This window comes from Diachasma alloeum, unplaced genomic scaffold (genome assembly GCF_001412515.2).
Source record: "Diachasma alloeum isolate Michigan unplaced genomic scaffold, Dall2.0 Dall_scaffold_00726, whole genome shotgun sequence".
In the NCBI taxonomy this organism is placed as follows: domain Eukaryota; kingdom Metazoa; phylum Arthropoda; class Insecta; order Hymenoptera; family Braconidae; genus Diachasma; species Diachasma alloeum.
This window is the reverse complement of record NW_021680857.1, coordinates 78,320-92,496: the sequence shown is the minus strand read 5'-3', so window position 1 is coordinate 92,496 and position 14,177 is coordinate 78,320. Positions and strand designations below refer to the sequence as shown.

At 42.0% G+C, this 14,177-nt stretch overlaps 1 protein-coding gene across 1 annotated transcript; it reads right to left on the bottom strand.

Annotated features, from left to right (window-relative positions):
* Window positions 1–1,120: 1,120 nt before the first annotated feature.
* LOC107044399 lies at window positions 1,121–2,247 on the bottom strand. Its single transcript, XM_015266267.1, has 2 exons — window positions 2,067–2,247; window positions 1,121–1,758 (listed from the first exon to the last, which is right to left on the bottom strand). The coding sequence occupies exons 1-2, from the start codon at window positions 2,245–2,247 to the stop codon at window positions 1,121–1,123; spliced, it is 819 nt and encodes a 272-aa protein (XP_015121753.1).
* Window positions 2,248–14,177: the final 11,930 nt, after the last annotated feature.

Below are 14,177 nucleotides of genomic sequence, written 5' to 3'. Positions count from 1 at the left end.
CGCGGACTGTAGATAAAAGGCCTGAGTTGTCTTAACCCAATACAGCCGAGCTGCCTCTAAACCATCATGATGGAGTAGATGCACCAGAGATTCACCACACTTCGTCCTCAGCCTGGAGACAACACGCAAGCAAATCGCCGTTACACGCAGCAACTTGTAGAGAGAGAAGTATCTGGTGATGAGATCTTAGAGAGTAGACCACTTTGAGGAGGCAGAGAAGACTAGCCCAGGTTTCTCCTCAAGGTTCGTTGACGGATCCAGTTTCGCGTCCTCTTTTGGCCACCGAGAAGAATTAAGCTTTAACCACTTTGGAGTCGTCCACTACAATCTACGAGCACTGAGCTGCATCACTGTGATGCCCAGAGATGCCCAATCAGCAGGATTCTCTTTACCGCTGATGTACCACTACTTCGCTCCTTCCACCTATTCCTGTATGCTAGCTACCCTGTTATGCACATATTCCTTCCACCGGGAGGGATGAGAGCTGATTCATGCCAGGGTAACAGTTGAGTCGGTCCACAGGAACACAGGAGCGGCACGAAGTTTGAGTTGATCACGCACATACCTTGTGAGTTTTGCCAGAATGACTGCGGCGTTGAGCTCAAGACGCCGAATGGTGAGCTGTTTGAGGGGAGCTAACTTTGTTTTAGCAATTGGTAATGAGATGCTGAAACCATCCGAGCTTGTCACCTTCAAATACACCACCGCAGCCATTGCTGATTGAGACGCGTCCGAAAACCCATGTATCTGCACTAGAGAATCCCTTCTTCATTCCAAGCCAACGAGGAATAGAGATGCTTCCGATCTGAGATAGCTCCTCCCGAAATTGCCCCCACTTAAGAGCCATTTGTGATGGCAGCTCGTCATCCAAATCCAGTTTCTCCAGCCAGAGACGCTGGATTAGGGACTTTGCCCTGAACACCACAGGAGACAGCAATCCGAGAGGGTCGAACAACTGAGCTATCTCAGAGAGAATATTGCTCTTCGTTATCTTAGGGTTGGCTGGAAGGTGGATAGAGAACTTGAGTTGGTCTGTGTCAGGATCCCAATTCAGTCCAAGAATCTTCGTAGTGGAATCCTCTAGCGGCTTATGATCCTGAGAGACATGTGGACTTAGAGATCAAAGTAGAGACGGACTATTACTGTGACATTTAGCTAAAGGAAATCCACCAGCTAAGCAGACACCTGTCACTTGCTTAGACACGTCCAACAGACCAAGCTCATTTTCAGCTCCACCACCGATATCATCCACATATCTACCACTGGTCAATGGAGAGACGGCCAGAGGGGAACGATGTTCCTTATCCGCAACCAGCTGATTGAGAACTCTACAGGCTAAGAATGGGGCAGATTTAGTCCCGTAGGTTACTGTGGTGAGCTGGTAGGTGCTGATCTGACCCTGAGAATCGCGCCACAAAATCTGTTGATGAGGCCAGTCCTCACGATGCATCTTGATTTGGCGGAATATCTCCGTGATGTCCGTCATGAAAATGAACCGATTACGTCTCGATTTGAGAAGAAAGTCAGTGATATCCTGAGTCAATTTGGCTCCAGCATGTTGAATGTCATTGAGTGACACTCCCGTGCTGATCTTACTGTAACCGTTGAACACCACCCTCAGCTTCGTAGTTTTACTACTTTCCCGGAGAACACCATGATGAGGAACGTAGTATGTGGGAGTAGAAGAGGATGTATGTCTTAGAGACGAACATTGTATGGAATCAAGAGCCGACTGCCTCCTCTCAGAGACCCTCAACCCTCCTGAAGCCGAAGCGTGATGTGTCTAGGTCATCCCCTCAGAGTAACAGCCTAGACTCAAGCCCCTGACGCTCCGCAAATAAGATACGCCTGAAGCACCCACCATGTGCCCCAGCTCTTCATACTCCTTGAGAAAATCACTAAAAAGCTGAAAGGTTTTCTGATCCTTCTCTATTCCCCGAAACAGACTGGTGAGACACGCCTTAGCCCGACAATAGGAGTCGCCAAGCTCCGTCGTATAAGAGGCAGCCGAACCACATAACGCCCTGAGCTATCTCGTGAATGAGTGCGCTGAAAAAAGTCCTCACATTCTGCCTCCTCTTTAGTCAGAACACTATCTTCAGTTTTCGGAACTTCCTCTTGCAGCCAGATCTTGGTGAGAAGATCGTCAAGTTGCTCATTACTGATTGATACGTGGTTAGAGCTAGTCACCATAGGAATCACCGCCGAAGTCGATCCGAGCACCACCCAACCGAAGATAGTGTACATGGCTATAGGGAAACTACAGGCCTCTCGATGATTCGCGATTCTACGATTGATCCAAAGAAATCTGCCTCAATGAGAAGATCAATAGGTCTGGGCGTCAAATACTCTGGATCAGCAAGTTTCAGTCCCTTGAGATGATCCCATGGTTGTGTTTGAGGGACTGAAAACGATGGCAACGAGGTTGTGAGATGGTCAACGTAGGACTTAATGTCAATTCGCTTGTTTGAGTACCGCGACTTCAGATAGAACTGAGAAAAACACTTTGAACACGACCTTGCTCCACCGATACCAACGACAGGTAGCAAAGCTGAAAATGTCGACAAGCCTTGATTCACCACGAGACTATCTGCCACAAATGACAACTCAGATCCAGGATCAAGCAGCATCCTAACTTCCCACGACGATCCATTCTCCCCAACGAGAGAAGCCAACGCTGTTGAGAGAAGAACACCTGGTCTGAGCTGAAAAGACACTCTATGAACTGTCATTGGTGCAGTGGTAGAATCACTTGATAGCGACGACTGTTGAGAACGCACCAAAATTATCGGTGTCACTGTCAATGCTGACGTTGGTAGAGGAAGTCACTGCTGAGATTCGCCAGGCCTGGAGACAGTGGACTGTATCGGAGTTCCACGAGGCTGAGATGGCTGTTGAGCCACAGATGGCTGAGACGCGACCTGAAGAGCACCTGCGTGACGACCGATATGTATCATCGAGTGATGACGCTTATGACACACAATACAGGTCTTGGTAGTCCGACAGGCCCGTATTGAGTGCTTCCCCAGGTAGTTGAAGCACAAGTACTTCCTTTCCACGAATTTCTTGCGCTTCTCAGGCATCTCTCAGCTTAAACCTCGGATACCTGTCAATGAAGGAGCCATCCGACCACATGGAGCAGGGATTGGCACTCATATCTGCACACGATTGAGAGCTCGATCTCTCCTCACCAGCGCCAGCTAAGACATTCAAAACTTTGGCTGGCTTAGGCTTCGGTAGCTGCTGGTGAGAACTCGGCTTAACCATCTGAGAATCCTGCTGAGATTGCTGCTCGATCCTCTACTTCGCTCTGGCCCTGCTCAGGATGAATCCCTCAACTCTTGATACGAAGGAAACGTTGTGGTAAAGCCGATTTTAATTTTCCACGCCGCCATTGTCTTGGTGTCTAACCGGCTGGAGATGACATGCACCAGGATATCATCCCAATGCTGCACCGATCGTCCGAGCGTCTTCAAAGCGTTCAAAGCCTCAGTCGTGGAGTTGAGCAGGGCATTATACTCCTTCGCCGTCCGGTTGACAACCTTTGGGATGCTGAACAGATTCTTCAGCTGTGTAGATATGAGAAAACGTTCATTATCATATCTCGCGGTGAGCATCTCCCAGGCTGTCAAGAAGGAGTCCTCGGACACCGGCAGAGATGACACCAACTGCTTCGGTTCACCAGCAAGAGAAGTGAGTAAATAATGCAGCTTCTCGACAGTAGAGAGCGCCATATTACCAACCACCATCGAGAGGAAGAGATCCTTGTATGGAGCCCATTCTGAGAAAATCCACGAAAAAGTGGGCAGAGAAATCTTAGGCAGTTGCCTCTGAGACACCTGAGCAGCAGCAGCAGGTGCAGCAGGTCTGCGATGGAATAACTCATAGAGGGCAACGGAATCATCCGGTGACTTGATAAACCCCATGAACGTGGTCCTTGCTACGGAGTAATACTGCAAACATTTATCATACACCTGCGCCTTAACGTAATCGTGCTCCATGATTTCCGCGCTGTCCTTACCGGACAGCAACTTTAAGTGCTGCTCCTCGAATTGACCCCAGTAGGTCTCCAGCATATCCAGCTTGGTCTGCAGCTCGGTCACAGAGAGCTGCTTGACTGCTTCAACGACCGATTCGGCTCTGAGAGACTCAATGAACTTCGCCCTACTGGCTTGTATCAGGATTCTCCCTGCGAACGACATACATAACTCGGAGAACGCAAAGCGAAAAAGTAGAGAAAAGCACAAGCAGCGAATATCAAGCTAGAGTTGGTAGAGTGTAATGTCCAAAATTTTATACTAGAAATTTTAAGGCGAGAATAATTTTATGTAGAATAACTAAGAAACAAATCGACTAATGTAAACTAAATAGAGTGCATTTCATCACGTGAACTCGATTAAAAATTCCAAAGTCATTGGAATCGAGTTCAAAAGTGATGAAATGGCCCACTCAGCATGCCCCAATTACCCAATAGTAAGATTTGCGCGCGAAGGAACGATTGAAAACCGATGAATTGAAACCCCAAAAAATCGAATGAACTACTTCCCCATAAAAATCAAAAGAGTGGAAGAAGTCATACGACATTTTCTACCAATTAAAAATGGACTCGTTCGAGCCCATGTGACAAGTGACCCCAAAATTCATATAAAAATATCATAAAAATCAAAATTAAACAGTCTTGAAGCAGCGACGGAGCAGTAACAATTCTGATGGAAATACCTCAATTAATCGGTACGGTTTTTCCATCGTGCCTTCGATTACGCGGTATAGTACTGAATTAATGATAAATTACGAACAATTGAAATTATCCGGGAATAAAATTTCTTTAATCGAGAGTGGTGACTTTTCTTACAAATAAGGAATTCGTTCATTGTGACGCGTTGTGGACAGTCCCACCAAACTCTTAAACTCTTAAAATTCAACTGTCCAAATTTATTAAAATATCCACGAGTAGAAGAAAGTGTTTCCGTGAAAGTATTCATAATAGCCTTTAGCACGACTAATTGCTGATGATGAAATTACGGATTTACCCAGGGATTTACAAAGGCATCGATTAATTTATAAAAAACAGACCGAATTGTGAGTAACAAATTTTGTAACCCCAAATTTGAATCCTTCAGATCATTCCAGCAGTATGAATTTTAACTACATAGATTTCTGTAAAACCACGCTTATATTTTTCTAAACCGAATAGTTATTCAAAATATATTTAAATTCAAATTTAATTCCCATTACAACTCCATATTTTTTGATTAGTAATTGGTCTCAACTCGAACCCTATCCCTGAATCAAACCATTTTCCTTTATATTTTAGAAAAAGGTAAGAGTATAAAACTTTGCGTCGTCCAATAATTATAAAATCTAATAATTTTAGCTTTGATATTAATGTGACAGTTAAAACATGTCCTTTCGACGCTAAAATCTTTCTCCGGACATAACAAGAGAAAAACAACAGTGGAGAGAAGCAGCACAGTCAATAGCCAACCAGCCAGAGAAAAGCAGCCGCAGTAGGAACAAAATTAAGTAAAAATCAATAAAAATTAATAATAATTGACTTCCGTGTGAAAAGGTAGAGATGAACACCGAAGTTCAGTGAGCAGTGAGAAGATATTCAGATTCTGTCGCTGAAAGTCTAGGGGAAAGTCTCCTGGAGTCCCAAAATGAGCGCCACTGCTCGATTTCAAAAAGTCAGTGCCGCGCCCAAATGTCAATCGTTTAGGTTGGCCACTGCACCACTACTTCACACGGGAGAGGGCTAATCGCGGTTCCCGCGATTTTCACCGACACTACGCGCACTGATTTCCCTTTTCAGCAATTTTTCCGATATCCGGCTCGAAGGACCAACTGTTTCGGGGAGAATTGATGGAAAAAACCCGATGGAGAGCCGGGTTCGGGAAACGGATAGGGTAGTTCGTAATAAAAATCAATGTTCACTGTACGCGTGCGTAGTGTCACAATAAAAGAGTATATTTTACTCAAGAATATGAAAAAGTCACAAAAAATATAGATGTCAAATTGAGGACTGTCAACTGGCGATCGCATTAAGACACGTTAGAGAATTTTCACATGTGAGATGTTCACAATAATTAACGATTAAGTCGTAGGGAAAAACACGCGGTTTGCACTTGTCGACATGAGAGTTGAGAAGAAGGCGGAAGTGAGACGAGAGCAGTTAGGACCCGAGATGGTGAGACAGTCCCTCCCCCCTTTTTCCCCCCTGGGGGCAGTGCGAGTGAGAGAGGAGATACCTCTCTCTCGGACTGGCGCCAGGCATGTCTGGGCCGGCTGATGGTGGTGGGGGAAGGTCCCACGTGCGCCGATGATGTGTGCGTGGACCGAGGATGATCGGTGGGTATTGAGTGGATGGCTAGGAGGTGGGTGGTGAGTGTCTAGGGCAACGGATGGGTGGTGGATGGCTAGGAGGTGGGTGGTGGGTGTCTAGGGCAACGGATGGTCGGTGTGTGACTAGGTGGTGGGTGTTGGGTGGGTGGTTGGTGCTGGGTCTGGATGATAGAGGTTGGTGGGTGAGTGGATGGGGTGGTTGGTATTGGGTTCTGGATGATGGGTGGGTGGATGGGGTGGTTGCTGCTTGGTCTGAATGATGAGTGGTGGGTGGGTGCTGAGTCAGAGGGTGGTGGGTGTTGGGTGGGTGGATGGGGCGGCTGGTGCTGGGTCTGGATAAGAGCTGGTGGGTGAAAAGTGGGCGATGCGATTGAAATGATTAGATACAAATTTTATGATAATAAAAAAAAATCATTCAAGATGAAAAAAAAATTATCTAGATACATGGATTTTACAATTCGGTTTCGTTATATTATAGTTTCGATCAAGTTCCGGGCCTTGGTAATCAAAATAGTCGAGACTATGCTCCAAGTTGTTGCACAGTTTTGCCCGTGTCTGAAAGGCCAAATTAATTCTACTACGTGAATTTACACCGTAAAGTTGTAAGGATGGTACAATGGATGAATTTTCTCTCAAATCGATACTGACACTAAGTCTTTGTGTCTGTGAGTTATTCATTGCAAAGTCACTGCAGAGCATAACTGATTGTCCCGGCCATGAAGTTTTTTCTTTATTGTCAGCCATGGCTATTTCGAAGCAACTGAAGAAACTGAATCCCCGTTGCATCTTCTCAACTCTTTTATACGTATGGAGCATAAGCGAGGGGGAAGCATGTGTGGTAGGGAGGAAAATTAAAAGATGATGCGGTTCGACGGGCTCTCATAGATTGTTCCATCTTCAAGTTTCCCCAGTGATTTTCCTTCCATATCCTTATTATTTCCATCATCTTTTTTGGTGTATACACAGCTATATACCACCTTCCAGAATACCCATACAGCGGGGGTACGGAACAGGTAGGCAAGGAAGCCGGCGGCTAGTGCAATTTCTCCCAAGATTGTCCAAAACCACATCTTCTCTTGCCTTTGTTTCTCACGCTTTTGTTCTCCAATGTACTCCAGATTTTTTTCAATTTCAGCGAGAATCACATCATCCGATAAGACTCCGGGAATATTAGTATCCATCACAACTCGTGGAATATCTGATTGGTTATATGGTACATGAACTGATGCATAAGCGGAAATTTGTGGAAGTATGTCCGAGATATTCAAACGGATAGAAGGATTATATTGATATGCACTGTGACGAGGCATATTCATTTATTTTTTATTATTTTTCTACATATTTTTTCCCACTACACACTGCCCCTAAAAGGTAAATCCCGCCACCGTTGGATACCCCTTCCCCAGACTTTTCCCCTCATCGCCCCTCTATCCCTGCCCCTGGACATCACGAAGACACCAGCCGAAGGAAGACATCAGTTCCGGCCCCACCCGATCAATTGGAGAAGCCATCGCCAATAATCCCTTGTGAGACATCCCTGGATTGTGGTCATCGTCACCACTCACCCGTGCTGATTGGCCCCGATTGCTCCCGAATTACAACCCGAAGGACTTCGGCACCTGATAAACCCCCACGAATCACGGAGGAAAAGAAGAGACCGTCACTCGTGCATTAGCTGCCCCGTGAGTCGCCACGTGCTCCGAAAGTAGTAATTGTGAATACAGTAGAATTCGCCCGGAAGTTATTTGGCGGATAAAAAGAGGACTTTTGATACATCGAGCTCATCTCAGCTCTAGTATTGGTGCCCAGGAAACCCCGAGGTGGAAAGGAGGCTCCCCAGGAAAACGCCCTGGTATTTGGAAGGAGTGCAAGGCGCCAGTGGAATTCCACGTGTTCGCCAGAGTGAAGTCCCATCATGAGTACGAGTTACCCGCCTCATTTTCCCTCTTGTCCCTACAATATTACCCTTCATACCCCCCAATGGTGAGCTTACATTCTTTTGTTTTTTCCCCATTTAGTTATTCTTCTTATATTTAGTTGCATTCCCTCGACACGACTAGCTTCTCCCCTTTTTCTGCATTAGAGTCACTCCCCTTTTTACGTGTACAAAAGTTGCCTGGCCTTACCCATAACCCTAGATCCAAGTAAAAGGCATTTCAAACGTCTTACGACGATCTAATCTGTAAATTACTAGAAATATAGATATTTAGTTAATTTTATCCCTCATTTGTCCTCATTATTTAATTGCCCTAAATCCCCCTTTTAGGAAATAATATTAATTAAATATTCAATGGTCACAGCACTTTGTTGCTCAATAATTTGATAACCCATAAAAGAGGCGTAAGATGTATGAGCCTGGCAGCCGTGTTTCGCACGTAAAATTCCCGAGCCCAAGAGAATCCGTGTTTCCTTTGAAGTGTCCCCACAAATTATTTGAACCTTATCCTCTTCAGGTAGAGAATAGAGCCATGCCTTCATATTATTCAATTGTTTCCAGTATGGATTGAATATTTTACTAATCCTGATATCACAATCCTCAAACAGTTTATGTTTTTTATTGACTATTAATGATATCTCGTAACTAGGGTGCATAGATGACTTGTAGAATGGATAACTTGGAGAACATATACGATAATTATGTGTCTCTGAACAGTGAGGCATATCATCTTCATGAATAAGCGTATAAACGTCTTGCTCATGTGAGATAACTAAATAATCCGTACGAGGTTGAATGTATGCCGAGACTTTTTTATTCTCTCCAAATACTTGGATTGTAGGGAATGGATGCATTTTATATAAAGAATGAACATTTGGGTCCAAAAGAGGAACATGTAATACGAGAAATAGTTTTCCACCATAATAGCCAATGAAAGTTTGGAAAGTTTTCTCAACCGTCCAACTGTATCATTGTGGGTTAAAAATTCATTCACAGCGTCCTCAAGAATCTGAGGTGATGAGTCCAGGGTGGATGAATCCTAGTTTTGCAAAATATACAGAGTTAATTACTGTCCGTAAATTATCAATATAGGTGTCAATTTCCATTTCTTTATGACGCATCCACTGCTCCAAATGATTAATAAAAGTGATTTGATTCTCAGTGTTTTCAAATTTATGCACTTTGAGAATTATCCTCTCCAATAAAATATTATGACGAGCCGAACGGTTTTTTATAGTATCAATCAATTTCATCATGAATACCGTGAAATTCTGATTTCACTATATGTGGGTTTGATTACCTATTAAATTGACTATATTCTTTTGACTCTCATACAATTTATCAATTTCTTTATTATAATATAATGCATCTTCTTCGTCAAAAGTGCCAAAGAGCGCGCGGCTTATACCCCCAATAAAACCCAAGGGTACGCTCCGTTTTATAGTGGGTGTATCATTGTCATTGGGCTCTGGCTTAATATCCGTAAAAGACTGGATATGTCAATTTCCATTTCTTTATGACGCATCCACTGCTCCAAATGATTAATAAAAGTGATTCTAAGAGAATTAGAATTTAGAGACAAAAATTTCCGCTTCACCCAGCCGGGAATCGAACTCGGGTCTCCCAGATACGCGCCGGGCACTCTTACTGACTAAGCTACCGGGAACCACAGAAATTCACTCTCAAATTCACCTCATACACCGCCTAACCTCCTTTAGGTATTAAAGAATTCTAAGAGTATTGGAATTTAGAGAGAAAAAATTTCCGCTTCTCCCACCCGTTTCAGATATCGACCTGCAATTTCGTATTTGGATTTTATATAACTCGTATCAAGTATCGAAGCACAACGTTCACGTGTTTCATATTCCCAACATATCGCTTCAGGAGATTTTAGTACATTTTCAGACAGGAAAGGTTTTTGTAATTGAAAAAAATGCATATCAACGAATGTCACTAAACGCCATTCGCCTTTAGCGAAACGAATTTGATGCATTGGTTCATAATATAATCCCACAACAGAGTCAATCGGCGTTTTCGTGAAATTTACAATCTGGGTCCCTCCAAGGGGTACCGACAGTGCCACCAAAGCGGTCAGGAACAGGTACAGAGACATTTCAACCTTTTTTTTTATTGCTTCAACTCACAGAAAAAAATAACACGAAAATACTTTTCAAAAAGAAGATATGTGATCTCTGTCACTCTACACAACTGAATGAGAGATTGATCGTTATTGTACCATTATATGTAAAATGTCTAGAAATGCATCAATCAAGATGGCCGCCATGATGACAACCCACTCCCCTGACACCTGGATGTGAGAGTTTACCTGTATCCGAATAGACCTCCGATAGCATTTATATTACTGTTCTCATCACCCAATAAAAAATATTCCGGAAATACGTACAAGAGAGTGTCTCATCTCTCGTACAAATCTTATATGTAGTGCTAGTGTTAGAGATGCCCCACATTCACATAAAAGCGATTACTGGCTACCCAGGCTTCCAAGTAAGAATGACAGCAAATTACCGACTCTTTTATTTCCGCATGTAGTTTGTGCATCTAAGCCTGTTCCCGTCTGGGACCCAAAATCGTCGCGTCGACAACCATCAACCCTCACAAGTATTACCGCAGCGTCTCTATTGACACATGAAAAAGTGAATACAGAGGACCCTGGAGAAATTGAATTAGCAGTAAATATTATAGAACAATGCCCTGATAATTTGTTATCAACTTTTGAATTTGTTTATTGACTCACTCATGGTAAATTCAACTTTTTACTAAACTAACTTTTTTCCTCGAAACCTACACCTATTTTGAATAAAAAAGTCCTTTTTCACTTCTTCGATAAAATGGCTATTTATTGAATTATAATTCTTTCAAAAATAACTTATCCGACCCGTCTTGAACATTTTGATTTCGCATAACTTCATGAAATTAAAATTTTTTAATAACCCTCTCGGGTATGGAATAAATTAATAATATTTTCAATATTTCTTGAAGTTAAAAGAAGTCTTTTTATTTGATCGAAGTAGTATGGAATATCCCTTTGGCGTATCCCTCGATTCTCAACCGGACAAAAAAAAGTTGTAGTTTTATTTTCTGTCATGAAAATTTCTTATGAGGTTGCAAGTCTTCGCTTACTCAATGATTTCTTATCAGTTTTTTCCATGATCTTCAAAGATTGTTTTATAGTACTGAGGTTTTTCCCTTACATACCGAAACATTTTTTAGTAATGACAAGTTTTTCCTTTGAGGATTGAAATATTGTTTCATGATATCGAAGAGTTTTTGTTATATCGCAGATTGTTTCCATAACGTCAAGATTTTTGATTATCACTACAGGTTTTTCCTTTACATCTTCACTATGTCCTCTGAAGTTTCTTCTCTGTATCGTAGGTTTCTCACTGTTTTTCACTGTCACCAAAGTACTTTCACTATCATCATAATTTTAGTGGGTGTGTAGCGAAATTTTTTTCTGATAAGGTTTTCTTTCCATGTCGAAATATTTTCCACGGCAGTATAGAATTCTCTTCGTGACCATAAACTTATTTTCCATGATTTTTCCGCATCATTAAAATTTTTTTCTTTGTACATCTGTATTTTATCCATGTGATGACAAGTTTTTGAGTGTTCCCAACATCTTTTTCCTTCATATACTGAAATTTTTTTTCCATAATGATAAATTTTTCACAGGGGAGGTTTTTTAGAATATCAAAAAGTTCTTGTTCAAGATCATGAGATTATTCTTGGACAATCGAAAATGTCTCTGCAATATCAAAAAAATTTCTTTGACTGTATATTTTTCCTTTCTTAAACACAAGATTTACATTTGTGATAACGAGGTGTATTCTTTATATTAGAGGTACCTTTGTGACTATAATTTTTAGTGCCATCAAAATTTTTGTTTGGCAACGCGAAATATTACTCATGTTACCAAAATCTGCTTGACAACAAGAATTTTCTCTGCATACTCAACTAATTTTTCCCTTATCAAAGCTTTTTCGACTATGATATTTTTTCGTAGCTACTTAATTTTGTATTATTCCCATACGTTGTGTCCTCACACATTAGAATTTTGTTCACTATGATGACAGATAGTTTGTCAAACGTTTGTTAAAAAATAACGAAAATTTTTCCTTATGACAATTGAACTTTACTTCGTGATGTTCAGATTTTTTCAGTAATACCAGTTTTTCTGTTTACATATAAAAAGAACTTCCTACCATGACAAGTTTTTTTCTTCATGTACCGAAACATTTTTCTTTGATGACAATTTTTTCTGGAATTTTTCCTTTGTACGTCTATTGTTGCGTCAATTTTTTTTGCCGTGTCCATTTTTCAGGTACCTTTTTTTTCTTCACATCTACTCCTCAAATAGTTGCTACCTTTTCTCAACATGTCACTACCCTACGTTCCTTTGGTTGACACCATTCTCAATTTATGACCCTTCAACCGATCTTTCGCTACAAACCCTCGAATTTTTTTCCAAGAAAAGTCGTAAACTTTATCCAAACAATTCTCCTCACCATACTGTTGATTATTATCGATTCATCCAGAAATCTATTGGTTTGATTTTTGTGTATTTGTATTCATCTCTTCTGATTGGTGGAAAAAAAATACGAATGAGACGCTTTCCACCTAATCCATTTTCTTAAATGATCACAGTTTATTTCGACACCATGGAGGGTGAACACGGCCATAATGAGGAATCTCTCGATCAATTCGTATTGAATGCATACAAGCAAATGTTTCCATCACCAGAAAATGCGTTAGAAAATGTGAGTGATGAAGTTTTGGGTGCTTTTTTGCAACAGTTGTTCGATGATAGCGGTGAAAATTTAGTGTTGTTACCGGATAATATTATGGAAGAACAATTCGACAATTTGAACCATGTTTCAACATCTCGGGATGAGCAAACGGGTGGCAGTGTAGCCCCTTGACTTTTATTAGACAGACTCAATCCAGAAGTAATTTTTTCAAGATGGATTCGTTTGATGATATCCTACATGGAGGTGTAGTGGTGGTTCCCGTCACGTGGGACGGGAATTGATGGGATGTGATTAGTAAGTTCAATGATATGCTACATGGAGGGGTAGTGGTGGTTCCCGTCACGTGGGACGGGAATTGATGGGATGTGATTAGTAAGTTCAATGATATGCTACATGGAGGTGTAGTGGTGGTTCCCGTCACGTGGGACGGGAATTGACGGGAATTGATGGGATGTGATTAGTAAGTTTTTTTTTTTTTACACAAATCAATTCAGAATAAATCCTGTACCTGATAACATATTTTTTTTTATCGTTATTTTACATCGCTTTGACCCGGTTAGGGTATACTGCGATGATGATCAAGACTTTAAATGGTTAGATCGCCCCATTCTACCCGGCCGGGATTTGAACTCTGAACCTTTCGCATGTGAGGCAACGAACTTACCCTCTGGGCCAAGCCACCGGGCAACCTGATAACATATCGCCTATAATATGGTTGTAAAAGGATTTTCACGAGTTATACACAAGGATGATGAATAATATGACTCAAGACGCCGAACGAGTCATCTTCAGTTGCAGTGCCGATGGTATGGAAAAAGCTACATAATACAATGTGATGGATTTTAGTATGGACACACTGTGCGAACATGTCATGGGAGTTTGTCAAAGTGCTCGTGTTGATGACGCCGATAATGATTCATTCACTCTTGATTATACAATTTTCAAAAAAAGTGGACCAAGAGGAGCAAAAAAAAATTCGTTTATTCAAATAGAATTAAAATTCAGAGAGAAAAAGAAATCCCGATCCACCCAGCCGGGAATCGAACCCGGGTCTCCCAGTTACGCGCCGGGCACTCTTCCAACTAAGCTACCGGAACCACGGGACGATGTTCTAAAGAGGGTTTCGCAAA